The following is a 17,499-nucleotide window of genomic DNA, read 5'->3' as shown; positions in this document are numbered from 1 at the left end:
TGGCCCGCCCGGGCACGCTTCACCACGGCATTCATTTATTACCTCTGAGGCCAATCAGGAGTCAGTAACCAGAACAACAGGCTGAGAGGTAGTAGGGATGTTCGACAGGATAGGAGAGGCTAGGGAATACAGGACCTCCGTATACTGCTGTTGGGATAGAGCTGGTAAAGTTTGTGAAGTAATCTCTCCCCTCTCCCTCTCAGTGGTGAATACATTCAGACAGAGCCATTAATCTGCACAGCCCTAGATAACAGCCGGCCTGGGCCTCTGTCTGTCTGTCTCTGTCTGTCTGTCTGTCTGTCTGTCTGTCTGTCTGGCCTTTAGACATCCTCTTGAGCATAGTGCTGTAAAAATACCTCTGGCCCTGTTCTGTTCACCTCCCCTGTGTGTCTCAGCTCTTAATGGGCTCTGAGAGAGACACAGAGAGAAAGAGACACACTGAGGGGTTCTCAGAGACATGTGGGCTTAGCCTTACTGAATGATAGTTGGGGGGTAAATTTGAATATGTGTGGGAGTGGGAGCAGAGCCCAGTTGCATGGAGACACTCTCACACAGACAGACAGACAGACAGACAGACAGACAGACAGACAGACAGACAGACAGACAGACAGACAGACAGACAGACAGACAGACAGACAGACAGACAGACAGACAGACAGACAGTGGTGAGATGAGGGGAGAGGGATGAGGGTACCACGGGGCAAAGGGGTGAGGGATGCACCTGCTCTAAAATGAGTCCTTATATTCCCTCTGGTACCCAGCTGGCAGCACCACCAACACAGCTACCACCTCATTATATACACATATATATATACACAGACACACACACACACAGATGGGGAGAGAGAGAGATAAGAGGAGAGAGTTGCAGAGAGAAAATGGAGAGTGAGATGAGAGATGTGTTGAGTGTTCACTGACCTTATAATTAGCCACAAGTAAGTTTTGCCATGGTAGTACAAGTCCTCTCACTTAACTCAGATGGCATTTTACTCCATTTACACAAATGATGACTCAGAGACAGTAGCTGAAACACCAGTGACACAGCTCTGATATCCTACACACACTAAACCTAACCAACCAAACATGGCAGACTTGTGTTTCTTTACAGCAGGTTCCGATAAACCCTAAGCCCTCTATACTAATCCCTTTGACCTTTAGCACCAGGAGCTTCAGCCCACTGAGAGACAGTGAAGTTGTAAACACATTTAAACACTCCAGTTAGTTCAAACACCTTCCAGTCAAGGCGATAAAGCTCCGCCGCAAGGCGCCAAAAGATTACTCAGGATCTTTATGAGATTGTCCCCCCGGTCCCCGTCCTGGTGCCTATGTGACTGGCTTCCAAATGAAAGCCGGTCGCATTCTAGTCAGAGGTAGCTGGATATATTGCAACACCTGGAACTGCTGACTTGTGGCAATGTTATTCGACATCAACAAAGAGCTTCTCAGCAACAGCCATTTACATGCTCAAAAGCCAAGTGCTCATGAATTTTGTTTGATTTAATTATGATATAGCTGAGGTGTGAGTTGAATGCCGACTATATCAGGGGACACAGTGACCCCAGGTGGATGGATCAGTCATTACAGGGCTTCCTGACTGATAGGAAGTGGAAAGGAGAAAATGATGTGGCCCCTTTCCAATAACTCTTTAAAGGCCCAGTGCAGTCAAAAACGTGACTTTTCTGTGTTTTATATATATTTCCACACCATGAGGTTGGAATAATACTGTGAAATTGTGAAAATTATGATAATTTTAGTGTAAGAGCTGTTTGAAAAGGCCACCTTAAATTTCAGCCTACTTTGGTGGGATGCAGTTTTGGCCTGCCTGGTGACATCACCTGTTGGTAAATTAGTTAATAGACCAATAAGAACAATAGTTCCAAACCTCTCTGCCAATAACAGCTTGTTTAAATTGTTCCCCTCCCAACTCAGACCACTCCTAGAGTGTCCAAGCAAAATTCTCATTTGAGAAATTGATCTTTGCCAAGAAGCTATTTTTCATGTTTCTGGTCACAGGTTCAGGAATGGCTGAAAAATCACAACATTTCTCTGAAATGAACCCTCCAAAAAGCAGTGTTGGGAGATTTAGAAAACCATCGTCAATCAATTAACAATATAATAATACTTTTAGTAAAAATATTTATCTTAAAATCTGTATATACTATGCGATTAGACAGGTTCAGAATGTAAGTGAAACATCACATCACAGTTGAAAAACATATGGCACATGGAAATCATAAGAGGGTGGTTTACGGAGATAGGTGAAGAGGGGGGATGGTGGATGGGCCCACCAAAAAAATAATAATTTAAAAAAAAGTATACAACATATTTTTTTAATCTAAGAAAATCAGCTATTTTTGTTTCTTTTTGAACATTTTAATTGAAAACAATCACAGTATGGTACTTAATTGTTACCCAGAAATTATGTTATATTGAGATTTTAAAAAAGGGCTGCATTGGACCTTTGACATGCATCCTTCCTTCCTCTCTTCCTTGAAGTAACCACTGAAGTAACACAATTGAGATGGTGGATATTTATGAGGGTTTCACCTATCCAGCCATGTCATTTCATTTCAGTGAGGGGGCATTTAAAAAGTATTCAAACAGCCATATAAAGGGATAGAGAGACTGACCTCATCCTCTGCCTCCTCACGGACCCCACGGCCGAATAGCATTGACAGCGTAAACCTTCTCATCTAACAGCCCGGACCGCTGGAAGCAAAGGCAGGGTTTGAATACCGGTAAACCCTGAGTAACCAAGCTGCTTCTGAAAATATCAATGTCCGTACTATGGTACAGACTACAGTAGAATAGCTATTATGACGCCTACAAGTAGATAAACTCGGCTATTTTTCCAGTGCAGAAAAATATCTACTTAAACGCCATATGAAAAGATTCACCAGGGACTAATACAGTATACAGTATTTCTTTTCTGCACCACCGAAGATAGTCAAACTATGGTCTTAACTGGACTTTCACATTCGAAAATTGTCTACCAACTCAGATTGGTACTGGATTGAGAAACACTGCTCTTATATATTGCAAATGGCTTTGATATAATTTATACATTCAGTCAGTAGTCCAGCATGGACCACAAGCTGAGAAGAGTTAACTCACCTCTCATAGCACAGCAGAATCCGCCAGAGGACAGAGGGACTGGAGCTGGGAGTGTCTGTCTGCCTGTGTGAATGTGACAACACCCTGCCCACAATATCACCCTGATGTGATGGTCATCTGATCAGACATGCTCCTAGTACCCCGACGTGAAATACTGCAGACTTCTCTCAGCTCAGCAATATCCTGCGGTCTGCAACACAATCTAACACCCTCAGAGAAACATTACCTCATAATCTGCCCCTCAACAATGGGCCAGTCTCAGTCAGTCTTAAAAAACCTCTCGAACAAACTCATGTTGCTAACATTTTTATGTCAGACTTGTGGAGAGCTGGTCATTAGTCAGCCAACAAGTCACTAGTGACATAACCCACAGTTTCACACATTAGGACTGAGTCATCACCAGTGTCCATATAGATTAGATTTTATTTAGAAGCAAAGATGTGCTGGTGAACGCACACACAGGAAATCACACTCATCATTTACAGAACAAGGTCACGGGTCAGAGGTTTAAGGTCAGGTCGGGTCACAGCAGGGTCACTGAGCCTTTGGGGGCACCCACTCGTGGATCTTCTTGCGGGTGGTGGAGTAGGGCACGTACGCCTGGGCCGAACCGCTCACGTTGAACTGGTGGACCTCCGCCAGGAACTTCTTGGGCGTAGGAGGGTGTGTGGTAGGGGGGTTGTCTGTCATACAGTGCAGCCAGCGATGCCTGAGGAGATTTAAGATTGGGAGTTAGCATCAGGTACTCATTTCATCAATTGGCTAGTTCATCAATAGAAGGTTCTTAGAATGTAAAAACACAATTAAGACACCAGTACATAAACTTAATGAGTACCACCCAGATCTGTGACAATTCCATATTCAGAACTTTATGTCAGGATTTTACTATGAAGGCCAGTATCTCCAACATGGCAATGGCCCAGTCACTGAGATAGAGGCAACTCCACCGGTGTCAAACCAAGTAAGATGTATTTACCATTCTGCGGGCACCATGCTGCCATCCACCTCCCACATGGTGTTCTTTCCATTCATCTCCGTCGTGTAGATCACCCAGCGGTGACGACCTGACAAGGAGAGGCGTTACTCTGAGAACACTACAGGTCTTTGAACAGCCCTCTACCCCACTTCTACTCCTTGATTTCCCCACAGTCTGACCAATCAACTCCATATGAAAAATATTATATTTGCTGACTACATTCAAAGATAATATGATGATTGTCACTGCAGTACATAGCCTAAGGCCATTACTGGTAATGTGAGCTGAGGTTTCGGGTCTGTTCAACCTTACCAAAAAAGTAGCGTGTGTCCTCAAAGTACTTGTTTCCATACTTGTCCACGCCAATCAGCGCTCCCGTTTTCACATCATTTGCCCTGTAACAAAATAACAGTCACTCTAAGTTAGATAACTAGCTGGCTAGTCTATTAGCCCATCCACTAGCACCATGTCTAATTTGTCAGACCGGATACAGGTCAGAGATCACACAATCAAGAAGCCTTAAAACAGCTTTTAAAAAGAGCAGTGAATCCGTTTGTTTACCCATTTAGCCAGCTACAGTAGTTAACGATAGCAAGTTAGCTAGCAGGTTGCCTGTCGACCGGTGACACTTATTTATCTCGAGTAAATGCATTGAAAGTAACGACAACCACCTCTATTGATTACAAAGCACAATATATCGCTCTAATACTGACCTGAATAACTGAACAAATAAGCCTTTCACACCACCGTGACCTCCTAACTGTCCCAAAGCCCTTCGAACGACATGTATATACTCCGCCATTTTTAGACGGGACTGATTTGGGTAACGGACGAACACTGTTGTACTTTCGTGCTGAAACGCTTCCCGGTCCACAATAGTTCCGTCCATTGTTTCAAGTCTAACAGTAGTTAGTCTATGAACAGCATTTCAAGCAGTTTCAATCACTGTTTCTCTTCTATTCTGTGATGACAGAGTAAAATAAACCTTAGTAATAAAATGCTACCACCTAACTGTCCATGTTGAAGTGTCTCAATACTAGAAACTATTTGATGACAAGCGGGTAACCTATTGTAAAAAAAAAATAATAATAATGTAACCATGCTAACAGTCTTGTCTCAAGTGTATCTTACTTGGGAGCAAAATGTGATGACTAAAATAGAAGTATCATTTAGAAGCTACCTCATCTCTGTACCCCACACATACAATTATCTGTAAGGTCCCTCAGTCGAGCAGTGCATTTCAAACACAGATTTAACCACAAAGACCAAGGAAGTTTTCCAATGCCTCGCAAAGAAGGGCACCTATTGGTAGATGGGTAAAAAAAAACAGACATTGAATATCCATTTGAACATTACACTTTGGATGGTTTATCAATACACCAGTCACTAAAAAGATACAGGTGTCCTTTCTAACTCAGTTGCCGGAGAGGAAGGATACTGCTCAGGGATTTCATCATAAGGCCAATGGTGACTTTTAAACTGTTACAGAGTTTAATGGATGTGATAGGAGAAAACTGAGGAAGGATCAACAACATTGTAGTTACTCCACAATACTAACCTAAATGAAAGAGTGAAAGAAGGAAGCCTGTACAGAATAAAAATATTACCAAACCTGTTTGCAATAAGTCACTAAAGTAAAACTGCAAAAAATGTGGCAAAGAAATGAACTTTATGTCCTGAATACGAAGCGTTATGTTTGGGGCAAATCCAACGAGTACCACTCGTCATATTTTAAAGCATGATGGTGGCTACAGCATGTTATGGGTATACTTGTCATCGGTAAGGACTAAGGAGTTTTTTTAGGATCAAAATTAATAGAATAGAGCTAAGCACATGCAAAATCCTAGAGGAAAACCTGGTTCAGTCTGTTTTCCAACAGAAACAAATTCACCTTTCAGCAGGACAATAACCTAAAAGACAAGTTGCTTACTAATACAACATTGAATGTTCCTGAGTGGCTGAGTCACAGTTTTGACTTAAACCGGCTTGAAAATCTATGGCAAGACTTGAAAATGGCTGTCTCGCGATGATGAACAACCAACTTGACAGAGCTTGAAGAATTTTAAAAAGAATAATGTGCAAATATTGTACAATCTAGGTGTGCAAAGCTCTTAGAGACTTACCCAGAAAGACTCACAGCTGTAATCGCTGCCAAAGGTGATTCTAATATGTATTGACTCAGGGGTGTGAATACACATTTAAATGAGATATTTCTGTATTTCATTTTCAATAAATGAATTTGAATTCAGGCTGTAACACAACAAAATGTGGAATAAATCAAGGGGTATGAATACTTTCTGAAGGCACTGTACATATGCAGAATTATCTTATTCAGAGGAAGAAAAGTGCTGAGTAAACCCACAGAGTGAGCGTTGGAGTTGGGGGTAAATATGAGTCATATTTTGAAATACTCTTATCTCCCTCAACACAGGGCTTTGATCACTGAGCTTAAAGCAGAAATAAGACAGCCGAGGAAGATTTCTTTATCAGTGTCAAACTTAAACACACACACACACACACACACACACACACACACACACACACACACACACACACACACACACACACACACACACCCACACCTCAAACACATGCAAAGATCCACACCCACAAAGACATGCCTGCACCCACACATCAATCAGTGCTATGCAATAAAATAACTCAGTGACAGTAATCTAAGGCGGAAAGATTTACTAACTCCCTCATCCTTTGATGTCTCAAAGCATGAAATTAAGTCAAGATGCAAAGTCACTTTCAGAGGTTTTATTAAAAAGTGGTGCCTGACAGTTCTGCAGAAATATTATTTACAGACGAGACACTATGGCTCTCTAGTGATTGTGTATAAGGATGGAGGGACATTTAGTCTCTATAAAATATTATCTGTTTTGAGTTATCCCTAATGTTTCTCTGTGTTATAAACTTCACTTCCCATAAGGCCACCTGCCACAATGGTGTAGTAGTGCAACCTGATTAGTACATTTGAAGTACTAAATGTAAACTCTAAACAACTTTCAATTTAAATACATAATGGTTATTTACACTGTTTAATGTCAGATGGGCCGGCCAAAGTAGTCACTGTGATAATAGAATATCCTAATTCAAATGAATAAAACAATGCACCAGATAATTAAATACAGTTTTCTGTATTTATATTATTACAAAATAATTGAGCATATTTAAGGCACTGTCTGGATGTTGCTTTATTGCTAGTGAGCAATTCCTAAGGGATACATTTCATTCTCCATTCCATGTCTAGCTCAAAAGACAAACATTATTTTGTAATCTGTCCACTTTAAATTATTCAATAAAAAAATGATACAAACGAGGCCTGGATTAAAAGAGGAATCCTAATGAATCCAACAAGTCTGTTGTGGCAGTTTAAAACAAACTAGTGAGGCATTGTTACAGCACGTGCTTTTTCAACCATCATGGCATACAATAAAAAAGGTAGCTACTTCTTACTACAAAAGTGACAAAGATAGTATCCGTTATCAAATAAATCATATTTCTAAAATCACATAATTATGGACATTGAGAAATGTACAGTTCTATATAAATATTAGCTCTCGACTTTTACACACAAAAAAAGGTACATTTTACTCTCCCAGTTCTACATATTACCCAAGCACTGCTTCTGAGTCTAACAAATACTCTTTAAAAATGCATTTGTTCTATAGGTTGTGTAGTAAAATATTGACACTTATGCCTTTTCCAGTTTTATCCAGTATACTGCATTATACATGTGGTATATGTACTGAGTTAAGACTAACAGAGAATAACAATATAAAACGACCCCTGTAATTTTGCTATATTTCTAAGGAGCAAAATGCTCATCTCCTGTGTCTCTGTGGCACCCTGTTTTTCACAGTTGAATCCAACCACCTGCAGTGCACCAGAGAAGCTTCCCTACTCAGAGAGAATGCACTGCTTTCTCACCCTTCTTTGTAACTGGTTTCCATCCCATCATGCAAGGTTTCCACTCTCATCACCATTCCAATTTCCAGAATTCATCAATATTTGAGTTTAAACTTTTCTTACAATATGTTACATTTCCCAAAGAAAATAACAAAATCCTTTAACTTTTCAAGGATCATGTAAATCAAAAGCAATTTACATCAAATCATTTTCAGTGACTCTCGAGGCTTTTTGTGGACCATGGCCTCCCTGTATAAGGTAGCAGGCTGTCCACAGACAATAATTCTGTTAACACTTCCACACACACACGCTTCAGGACATGACCTTTGACCCACAGCTGTGACACATAACGGTTCCCTCTAAGATCCAGAGCAGATAGATATGCAGCCTATGACGCTCAACACGCCCATAACCTCAGAACTCCGCTGGAAGCATGGTGGTTTGGCCAAGGGCACATTTTCAACGGATCCCAACATTTACAATGAATGTAATGTAGAGCTGACACAAAGTCCATATTTCCACCAGAAAGACAATGATGTCTGCTCTTCACACCACTGGGACTCTGGGGTCTCCTGGCAGGCAGTCGGACCGGTTCATCAGGGCTCGGGGTGGCATGGCTCGGGGTGTGGGGAGTGCTTCCTGAGCTGCTGACCCCTGACGTGTCTAGAGGTCAAGGATCAAAAGGTGTCCTTCAACTGCCTCCAGGGGAAGGACATGAGCTGACTGGTTTAGGTGTTAAAGAATCATGGCCTCCTGGAAAGCCTCTATCCACCTGAGAGACAATTGAGAAACACAACGAACTTTATTGTATTGGTACCTGGGAAAAAACAAACTCATCAATAAACGTTATATTGATAAAATAACTATATGAATGCTTTCCCCCTCCCACGCTCCGGTTTTCTGTTACAGCGTGGTGCCCTCCTGGTTGATTAATACTCTATTGATCCCTAAACCAAAGGGAATGTCCATTACCTCTGTGCAGTGGGGATGTCGTCAGCCTTGAAGATATAGAACAGGGTGTTTTTGTGGTACAGTTTAAACTGCAGCTTCTGGAAAGGGCCACACTTCTCCTCCCGCAGGAAGAAGCCTAGCAGAGGCTGGCTCTCTAGAGCAGCTACGTCCTGGAAATAGGGTGAGACACACATGTCACACACCCACACACACACACACACACACACACACACACACACACACACACACACACACACACACACACACACACACACACACACACACACACACACACACACACATACCGGCACAATGCACAAATGTGTGTTTGTGACTAGAGTGGCGTAGGTGTGTTACCTCGCTGGCGGCGTAGGTGTACAAGACTTTGTTCTTGATGACGAACCATAGCCTCTTCCATTGCTTCTTGTTGCCCTTTGACCTCTGTAGGTAGCCACTCATGGAGGAGTTCTCTGTGTTTGCAGACACCTCTTTGAGAGCAGCTGGGATCTTCTTCTGTTTCCTGGAGAAAGAGAATCCCCCAGATCTGCCAGTTGGAGACAGCGCCCCAGAAGCAACACGGTCACCTAGGAAACACACGAACACAAAGCGCCTCTGACATACATACTGAATTCACAATAACAAACAATACAGGGTTTAAATCATGACTTAACTTCAATTCATTCCATTTTTAATATTTTAAATAGCCAAAATACTTTAATATTTCATATGTATTCATATAAAAGACGCATACTGTTCTCCTGTAGCTTGACGAAGCAGTGGTCACACACACGAGCTGGCTGGTTCTTCAAGTACTCTAAATAGAACTTACTGGACGAGCACGTCTGACACACCACCTGCAATACACACACAGAGAGTGAGGAAACCACTACACACACACACACACACACACACACACACACACACACACACACACACACACACACACACACACACACACACACTATGGAGTATAGTAGTGAACCATTGTAAACTAGGGCCCTTGTCTTTTCCTTACCTTCCCGCAGGCTCGGCAGTGGTGGCGTCTCCAGGTGAGGGTGAACTCACAGGTACAGACCATACACATTGTGGCCCTCAGGTCTGGGATCCAGATAGGGGCCTTAGAACCCAGCGGGGCCCCACTGTCACACACACCATCAGCCTACACAGAGAGAGATGGACATAGCCATTACAAGTGGATTGAAAATTATACTGACTATGGTAACAGTGGGATTGGTGTGTACCCATATTCAGTCAGTTGAATGAGCTGGAACTATACATGCTACAAGCACGTGCATGCTCACTCACAAAACACACGCGCGCAAACACACTGCCTCACCTCCTCCTGACTCCGGCTGGAGATGAAGGTGATCTTCTTCCTGGTGTGGTCGTCTATCGCCGTGGCGATGGCCGCCAGCCACTCATCTCTCTCTGTGGCCGAGCTGCCAGGCAGAAACAACAACAGAAACTTCTGTAACCAATCAAAAGCCATTACAACTTTCCCCACAACCAATTAGAAGGGTAACTCATGAGAATGTCCATAATGTTAGGCACCACCTTCAGGAGTTCAGGTGTGTCAGTGAGCAGGTACTCACCTGGCAGACAGGATGAAGGAACGCTCCACACTCTCAATGTTCAGTTCATTCTGATACGCCTCTTGACTGGGCTTACTCACCTGAACACAAAAAACAGGTTTTAGATGAGACTTTAGAAGAGTTTTGTCCAGGGTAAATGTGTGTTCAGCCCTGCCTGTACTCACCTTCATGCCCGCCAGAGAGAGCATGCTGTTGAGTTTATACTGACCAGACTGAACTGGAGTGGTGTACAGAAGAGTGTCATTGAACTAGAGAGAGAGAGACAGATACACCCGCCACATCAACATACAGATACTTAGGGGGAAATGTTCTGGTCTACAGACTGTGTTGGAAGTGAACTAAACCAGACTCTAAATAAACTGCAGAACTGTAACAGTAACGGGTCAGGTATCATCCTGGCGGCATCAGTCAGTACTCACCAGGAAGAACATCCGTGGCTGCATGACCTTCCTGGACAGCTTCATCAGAGTGCCCTCCTTAAGAAACACCTGGGGACAAGAAGTGATCACAACATACGAGATCACAGGTTGTGGGTGTGTGTGTGTGTGTGTGTGTGTGTGTGTGTGTGTGTGTGTGTGTGTGTCATAGTGCTGGACACTCACCCTGCCCGGCTGAACAATCTCATGCTGTCCGTTCAGACTGTACTGAATGTGCATCAGCTTCTGAAAGTTATCCTGAAAGATAGAGACAGACAGACCGGGGTCAGAGATAATGCAATGGGACGCCATTGGCCGAATTCTCATGAGGATGGACATGGTGTGACGTCTCACCCCTTGTTTCATGATGTCGTTGGCATGGTTGGCCACCTCCTTCACTATGCCCAGAGCAGCTGTAAGGTCAACATGATTAACATGCTGTGAGAGAGTGTCTGTGAGAGTGTCTGTGGGAGAGAATGGCATCACACCGGACATTGTCACACACAGCCTGATCAACATTGTTCCACTCACCCTGCGTGTCTTTGTAGTCAGACGAGTCCTCAGGAAGGTTCTTCAGATAATCTGTAGAAGAGCAGGTAGTTACATCAGTCCCAGATCACACTAAATCATGCTATAAACACTATGTTTTACATAACCAGTTTATACATGTAGAGAACTGTGTCTGCTGTTACACTCTGTGTCCACTAGGTGGCAGAGTGCTGCTGGTGCACTAAATAGTGTGGGCTCCATGGGATTCCACAGCACCATAGCCGCGGGAAGTAGGGGTGCTGAGGGTGCTGCAACACCCCCTGAAAATAAAATACAAATGAATACAAAAGTAGTGCACTGGGCCTCTACTAGTATTAGCGGACCCATATAGACTTCTGTATCACGGGCCAAAAAAAATCTCTGCTTTGGGAAAAAAAAGGTATTTGTATAATTTGATTTGATTAAGAACAGTATATTGCTGTATTCAATAGTTGGAATTGTAAGAGTTGTTACCCTGTCCCTTTCTCTGCTATAGTCATACTAATGGAATCCAGAAAGAACAAAACCCTGTCCTCAAACACTTCCATTAAAAGGTGCAAAGTCATGAGCAAAGACACAAAACATCCAAATCAATCCAAATCAAATCAAATTTTATTGGTCACATACACATGGTTAGCAGATGTTAATGCGAGTGTAGCGAAATGCTTGTGCTTCTAGTTTCGACCATGCAGTAATATCTAACAAGTAATCTAACCTAACAATTTCACAACAACTACCTTATACACGCACAAGTGTAAAGGAATGAATAAGAATATGTACATAAAAATATATGAATGAGCGATGGCCGAACGGCATAGGCAAGATGCAGTAGATGGTAGAGTACAGTATATACATATGAGATGAGTAATGTAGGGTATGCAAACATTATATAAAGTGGTATTGTTTAAAGTGGCTAGTGATACATTTATTATAAATCCGTTTTTTCATTATTAAAGTGGCTAGAGATGAGTCAGTATGTTGGCAGCAGCCACTCAATGTTAGTGATGGCTGTTTAACAGTCTGATGGCCTTGAGATAGAAGCTGTTTTTCAGTCTCTCGGTCCCCGCTTTGATGCACCTGTACTGACTTCGCCTTCTGGATGATAGCGGGGTGAACAGGCAGTGGCTCAGGTGGTTGTTGTCCTTGATCTTTTTAGCCTTCCTGTAACATCAGGTGGTGTAGGTGTCCTGGAGGGCAGGTAGTTTGCCCCCAGTGATGTGTTGTGCAGACCTCACCACCCTCTGGAGAGCCTTACGGTTGTGGGCGGAGCAGTTGACGGCACCAGGTGGTGATACAGCCCGACAGGATGCTCTCGATTGTGCATCTGTAAAAGTTTGTGAGTGTTTTTGGTGACAAGCCGAATTTCTTCAGCCTCCTGAGGTTGAAGAGGCGCTGCTGCGCCTTCTTCACCACGTTGTCTGTGTGGGTGGACCATTTCAGTTTGTCCGTGATGTGTACGCCGAGGAACTTAAAACTTTCTACCATCTCCACTACTGTCCCGTCGATGTGGATAGGGGGCTGCTCCCTCTGCTGTTTCCTGAAGTCCACGATCATCTCCTTTGTTTTGTTGACATTAAGTGTGAGGTTATTTTCCTGACACCACACTCCGAGGGCCCTCACCTGAGCTATAGTCGATGAACAGCATTCTTACATAGGTATTTCTCTTGTCCAGATGGGTTAGGGCAGTGTGCAGTGTGACTGAGATTGCGTCGTCTGTGGACCTATTGGGGCGGTAAGCAAATTAGTTTGGGTCTAGGGTGTCAGGTAGGGTGGAGGTGATATGGTCCTTGACTAGTCTCTCAAAGCACTTCATGATGACGGAAGTGAGTGCTACGGGGCGATAGTCATTTAGCTCAGTAACCTTCGCTTTCTTGGGAACAGGAACAATGGTGGTCCTCTTGAAGCATGTGGGAACAGCAGACTGGGATAAGGATTAATTGAATATGTCCGTAAACACACCAGTCGGCTGGTCTGCGCATGCTCTGAGGACGCGGCTACGGATGCCATCTGGGCCTGCAGCCTTGCGAGGGTTAACACGTTTAAATGTTTTACTCACGTTGGCTGCAGTGAAGGAGACCCCGCAGGTTTTGGTAGCGGGCCGTGTCGGTGGCTCTGTATTGTCCTCAAAGTGAGCAAAGAAGTTGTTTAGTTTGTCTGAGAGTGTCACGTCCTGACCAGCAGAGGGAGTAATTGTATTATAATTTGGTCAGGATGTGGCAGAAGGGTATTTGTTTTGTATGGTTGGGGTTGTGTGTATTATTGTAGTCTGGGGTTTGAGTATATGTTCTAGTGTTGGTTTTCTATGGTTTTCTAGTCTGTCTATTTCTGTGTGGTTTGTGTGGCTCCCGATCAGGAACAGCTGTACGTCGTTGTTCCTGATTGGGAGTCATATATTAGATGCTTGTTTTCCCCTGGGGATTTTGTGTGTAGTTGTCTTTAGCACTGCTGTTGTGAGAATAGCCTGTTAAACTGTCTTTTGTCGTTCTTCGTTTTGTTATTTTTTCCGTACTCTCTGTGTGTACTAAATATTCAAGATGAGCATCCACATTCCTGCTGCGTTTTGGTCATCAATACACAACGACACCCGTGACAGGGAGCAAGACATTGTGGTCCGCGACGCGGCTGGTTTTCCTTTTGTAGTCCGTGATTGACTGTAGACCCTGCCACATACCTCTCGTGTGTGAGCCGTTGAATTGCGACTCCACAGTCGTGGCCAAAAGTTTTGAGAATGACACAAATATTCATTTTCACAAAGTCTGCTGCCTCAGTTTTTATGATGGCAATTTGCATATACTCCAGAATGCTATGAAGAGTGATCTGATGAATTGCAGTTAATTGCAAAAACATTTCCACTGCATTCCAGCACTGCCACAAAAGGATCAGCTGACATCATGGCAGTGATTCTCTCGTTAACACAGGTGTGAGTGTTGACGAGGACAAGGCTGGAGATCACTTTGTCATGCTGATTGAGTTCGAATAACAGACTGGAAGCTTCAAAAGGAGGGTGGTGCTTGGAATCATTGTTCTTCCTCTGTCAACCATGGTTACCTGCAAGGAAACACGTGCCGTCATCATTGCTTTGCACAAAAAGGGCTTCACAGGCAAGGATATTGCTGCCAGTAAGATTGCACCTAAATCAACCATCTATCGGATCATCAAGAACTTCAAGGAGAGCGGTTCAATTGTTGTGAAGAAGGCTTCAGGGCGCCCAAGAAAGTCCAGCAAGCGCCAGGACCGTCTCCTAAAGTTGATTCAGCTGCGGGATCGGGCACCACCAGTACAGAGCTTGCTCAGGAATGGCAGCAGGCAGGTGTGAGTGCATCTGCACGCACAGTGAGGCGAAGACTTTTGGAGGATGACCTGGTGTCAAGAAGGGCAGCAAAGAAGCCACTTCTCTCCAGGAAAACCATCAGGGACAGACTGATATTCTGCAAAAGGTACAGGGATTGGACTGCTGAGGACTGGGGTAAAGTCATTTTCTCTGATGAATCCCTTTTCCGATTGTTTGGGGCATCCGAAAAAAAGCTTGTCCGGAGAAGACAAGGTGAGCGCTACCATCAGTCCTGTGTCATGCCAACAGTAAAGCATCCTGAGATCATTCATGTGTGGGGTTGCTTCTCAGCCAAGGGAGTGGGCTCACTCACAATTTTGCCTTAGAACACAGCCATGAATAAAGGATGGCACCAACACATCCTCCGAGAGCAACTTCTCCCAACCATCCAGGAACAGTTTGGTGACGAACAATGCCTTTTCCAGCATGATGGAGCACCTTGCCATAAGGCAAAAGTGGCTCGGGGAACAAAACATCAATATTTTGGGTCCATGGCCAGGAAACTTCCCAGACCTTAATCCCATTGAGAACTTGTGGTCAATCCTCAAGAGGCGGGTGGACAAACAAAACCCCACAAATTCTGACAAACTCTAAGCATTGATTAGGCAAGAATAGGCTGCCATCAGTCAGGATGTGGCCCAGAAGTTAATTGATAGCATGCCAGGGCGGATTGCAGAGGTCTTGAAAAAGAAGGGTCAACATTGCAAATATTGACTCTTTGCATCAACTTCATGTAATTGTCAATCAAAGCCTTTGACACTTATGAAATGCTTGTAATTATACTTCAGTATTCCATAGTAACATCTGGCAAAAATATCTAAAGACACTGAAGCAGCAAACTTTGTGGAAATTAATATTTGCGTCATTCTCAAAATTTTTGGCCACGACTGTACTTTGTCTCTATACTGACGCTTAGCTTGTTTGATTTCCTTGCGGAGGGAATAGCTACACGGCTTGTATTCTAGGTCATGTGAACAAAAGGACTTGAGTTCCTGTATGTTGTTATGATCACACCACGTCTCGTTAATCATAAGGCATACACCCCCGCCCGTCTTCTGACCAGAGAGATGTTTGTTTCTGTCGGCGCGATGCGTGAAGAAGCCAGGTGGCTGTACCGACTCTGATGACGTATCCCGAGTGAGCCATGTTTCCGTGAAACAAAGAACATTACAATCTCTGATGTCTCTCTGGAAGGCAACCCTTGCTTGGATTTCGTCTACCTTGTTGTCAAGAGACTGGACATTGGCGAGTAGTATGCTCGGGAGCGGTGCGTGATGTGCCTGAATACGGTGCCTGACCAGAAGACCGCTCCGTCTGCGGTGCCGTTGTTTTGGGTCGCTGGCTGGGATCCGATCCATTGTCCTGGGTGGTGGACCAAACAGAGGATCCGCTTCGGGAAAGTCGTATTCCTGGTTGTAATGTTGGTGAGTTGACGTTTTCTTGATCAAATAATATGGAAAACAACCACTTTTTATGCAGTATTAATTTACCATCCTTACAAACCACTTACTGTAAATGTACATTACTGTATTGTACATAGGCTGGTCATCTAGGTTTGTACCAGTAGACTTTCTATCAGTATGAAGAAAAACAATGGACAATACAGTAATTGAGTACATTGAGACATCAAGTGGTTTGTGATGAGGTGATGATGTGGCTCAGTTTGTAGAGCAAGGCACTTACATTGCCAGGATTGTGGGTTCGATTGAAAATGTATGAGCTCACTACTGTAAGTTGCTCTGGATAAGAGCGTCTACTAAAATGGAAAAGGAATGAATCGACCATTTCAGTTTTCACATAGAAATAAGTTGCATTTGCAAAGTATATTTTTTTTTAACTGGAAAACGTATATCAGGCAAGTATTTTTATATTCCAGATGTATTATCATACTAACTGTTCAGTACAGATAATTATCAGACTCAAGTTACAAATGCTGGTAAACAGTCAAATACATTTAGTAAAAACAATAAATCACAAAAGCAGTGTACTGGGCCTTTCCTAGTCCTGTATTAGCAGACTGATATAGACTCTTCAGCACAGCACCCCTGCATTTCCAGTAACCCCCCCGTGTGTGTATGTGTGTGTACCTGTGAGCAGAAGCTGATACTGGGGGATTCTCTGTACAGGTTTCAGCAGGTAGTGCTTCAGAGCCAGGCTGGCACATCTAGGACTCATCTGGGACAGAGTACAGGAGAATTGTCACACACACATTTGCATACAGTATTAACAGTATACATACACAAATCTAGCTCCACATCCTTGGCGCTAATGTAGACTATGTCTGGCTTGTTACATCTAAACACCCACACATATTCTACCACTCTATCATCAACTATGCGGATAGGAACTTCCTATGACACACACACACACACACACACACACACACACACAGCTGTTTACCTCAAACTCCCGGACTACAGCGGCGAAGCCAGGGTTTTTCCTACACTGTTCGTCCAGCATAGCCACGTTGTTGTCAAACTGCCGGATGTAGGTGGAGTACATCTTCAGGTACGGCCCCTTCTGAACAAAGATGTCTGCCAGCCTCTGGTGGTCCCCCCTACACAGCAGAGAGAGAGGTGAGAGGCGCAGGGGGAAGAGAGGCAGAGGGAAGGAGATGGTCATTGTGGTCTGGTCTGAGATCAGCTGTCCACAGCTTGGCATGGTCAGTTGAGGTTT

The 17,499-nt window shown here is 43.7% G+C and overlaps 2 protein-coding genes across 3 annotated transcripts in view; both read right to left on the bottom strand.

Moving 5' to 3' along the window:
• Positions 1-3,514: 3,514 nt before the first annotated feature.
• On the bottom strand, positions 3,515-4,906 carry nduac (NADH dehydrogenase 1 alpha subcomplex subunit 12). The gene is made up of 4 exons (NM_001141234.1): positions 4,804-4,906; positions 4,403-4,485; positions 4,091-4,178; positions 3,515-3,823 (listed from the first exon to the last, which is right to left on the bottom strand). The coding sequence occupies exons 1-4, from the start codon at positions 4,890-4,892 to the stop codon at positions 3,649-3,651; spliced, it is 435 nt and encodes a 144-aa protein (NP_001134706.1). The 5' UTR covers positions 4,893-4,906; the 3' UTR covers positions 3,515-3,648.
• A 1,932-nt stretch (positions 4,907-6,838) lies between these two features.
• Positions 6,839-17,499, bottom strand: part of LOC106576296 (FYVE, RhoGEF and PH domain-containing protein 6) — a 28,296-nt gene continuing 17,635 nt past the window's right edge. Inside the window, exons 7-20 of one of the 2 annotated variants that reach the window (XM_014153387.2) lie at positions 17,224-17,380; positions 16,911-16,998; positions 11,496-11,546; positions 11,319-11,377; positions 11,151-11,222; positions 10,968-11,036; positions 10,713-10,796; positions 10,549-10,628; positions 10,293-10,395; positions 9,972-10,115; positions 9,708-9,810; positions 9,314-9,540; positions 8,978-9,126; positions 6,839-8,777 (exon numbers count right to left, since the gene is read on the bottom strand). In XM_014153387.2, coding sequence (XP_014008862.1) covers positions 8,741-8,777; positions 8,978-9,126; positions 9,314-9,540; positions 9,708-9,810; positions 9,972-10,115; positions 10,293-10,395; positions 10,549-10,628; positions 10,713-10,796; positions 10,968-11,036; positions 11,151-11,222; positions 11,319-11,377; positions 11,496-11,546; positions 16,911-16,998; positions 17,224-17,380 — 1,423 coding nt within the window. In that variant the 3' untranslated portion in view covers positions 6,839-8,740. Of the gene's footprint in view, positions 8,778-8,977; positions 9,127-9,313; positions 9,541-9,707; positions 9,811-9,971; positions 10,116-10,292; positions 10,396-10,548; positions 10,797-10,967; positions 11,037-11,150; positions 11,223-11,318; positions 11,378-11,495; positions 11,547-16,910; positions 16,999-17,223; positions 17,381-17,499 lie in introns of both variants that reach the window. The other variant, XM_045699910.1, reaches the window with a different exon arrangement.

The sequence above is a fragment of the Salmo salar genome, chromosome ssa17 (genome assembly GCF_905237065.1).
Source record: "Salmo salar chromosome ssa17, Ssal_v3.1, whole genome shotgun sequence".
Lineage (NCBI taxonomy): Eukaryota > Metazoa > Chordata > Actinopteri > Salmoniformes > Salmonidae > Salmo > Salmo salar.
This window is presented reverse-complemented; position numbering and strand designations above follow the sequence as displayed.

What these genes read in the sequence shown, in the direction of transcription:
- nduac (NM_001141234.1), bottom strand. Translation starts at nt 4,892, where the DNA reads ATGGCGGAGTATATACATGTCGTTCGAAGGGCTTTGGGACAGTTAGGA. An exon ending in TTATTTGTTCAGTTATTCAG is followed by an intron (nt 4,486 to 4,803) that starts GTCAGTATTAGA and finishes ATTTTGTTACAG; the next exon opens with GGCAAATGATGTGAAAACGG. An exon ending in GGACACACGCTACTTTTTTG is followed by an intron (nt 4,179 to 4,402) that starts GTAAGGTTGAAC and finishes TCTCCTTGTCAG; the next exon opens with GTCGTCACCGCTGGGTGATC.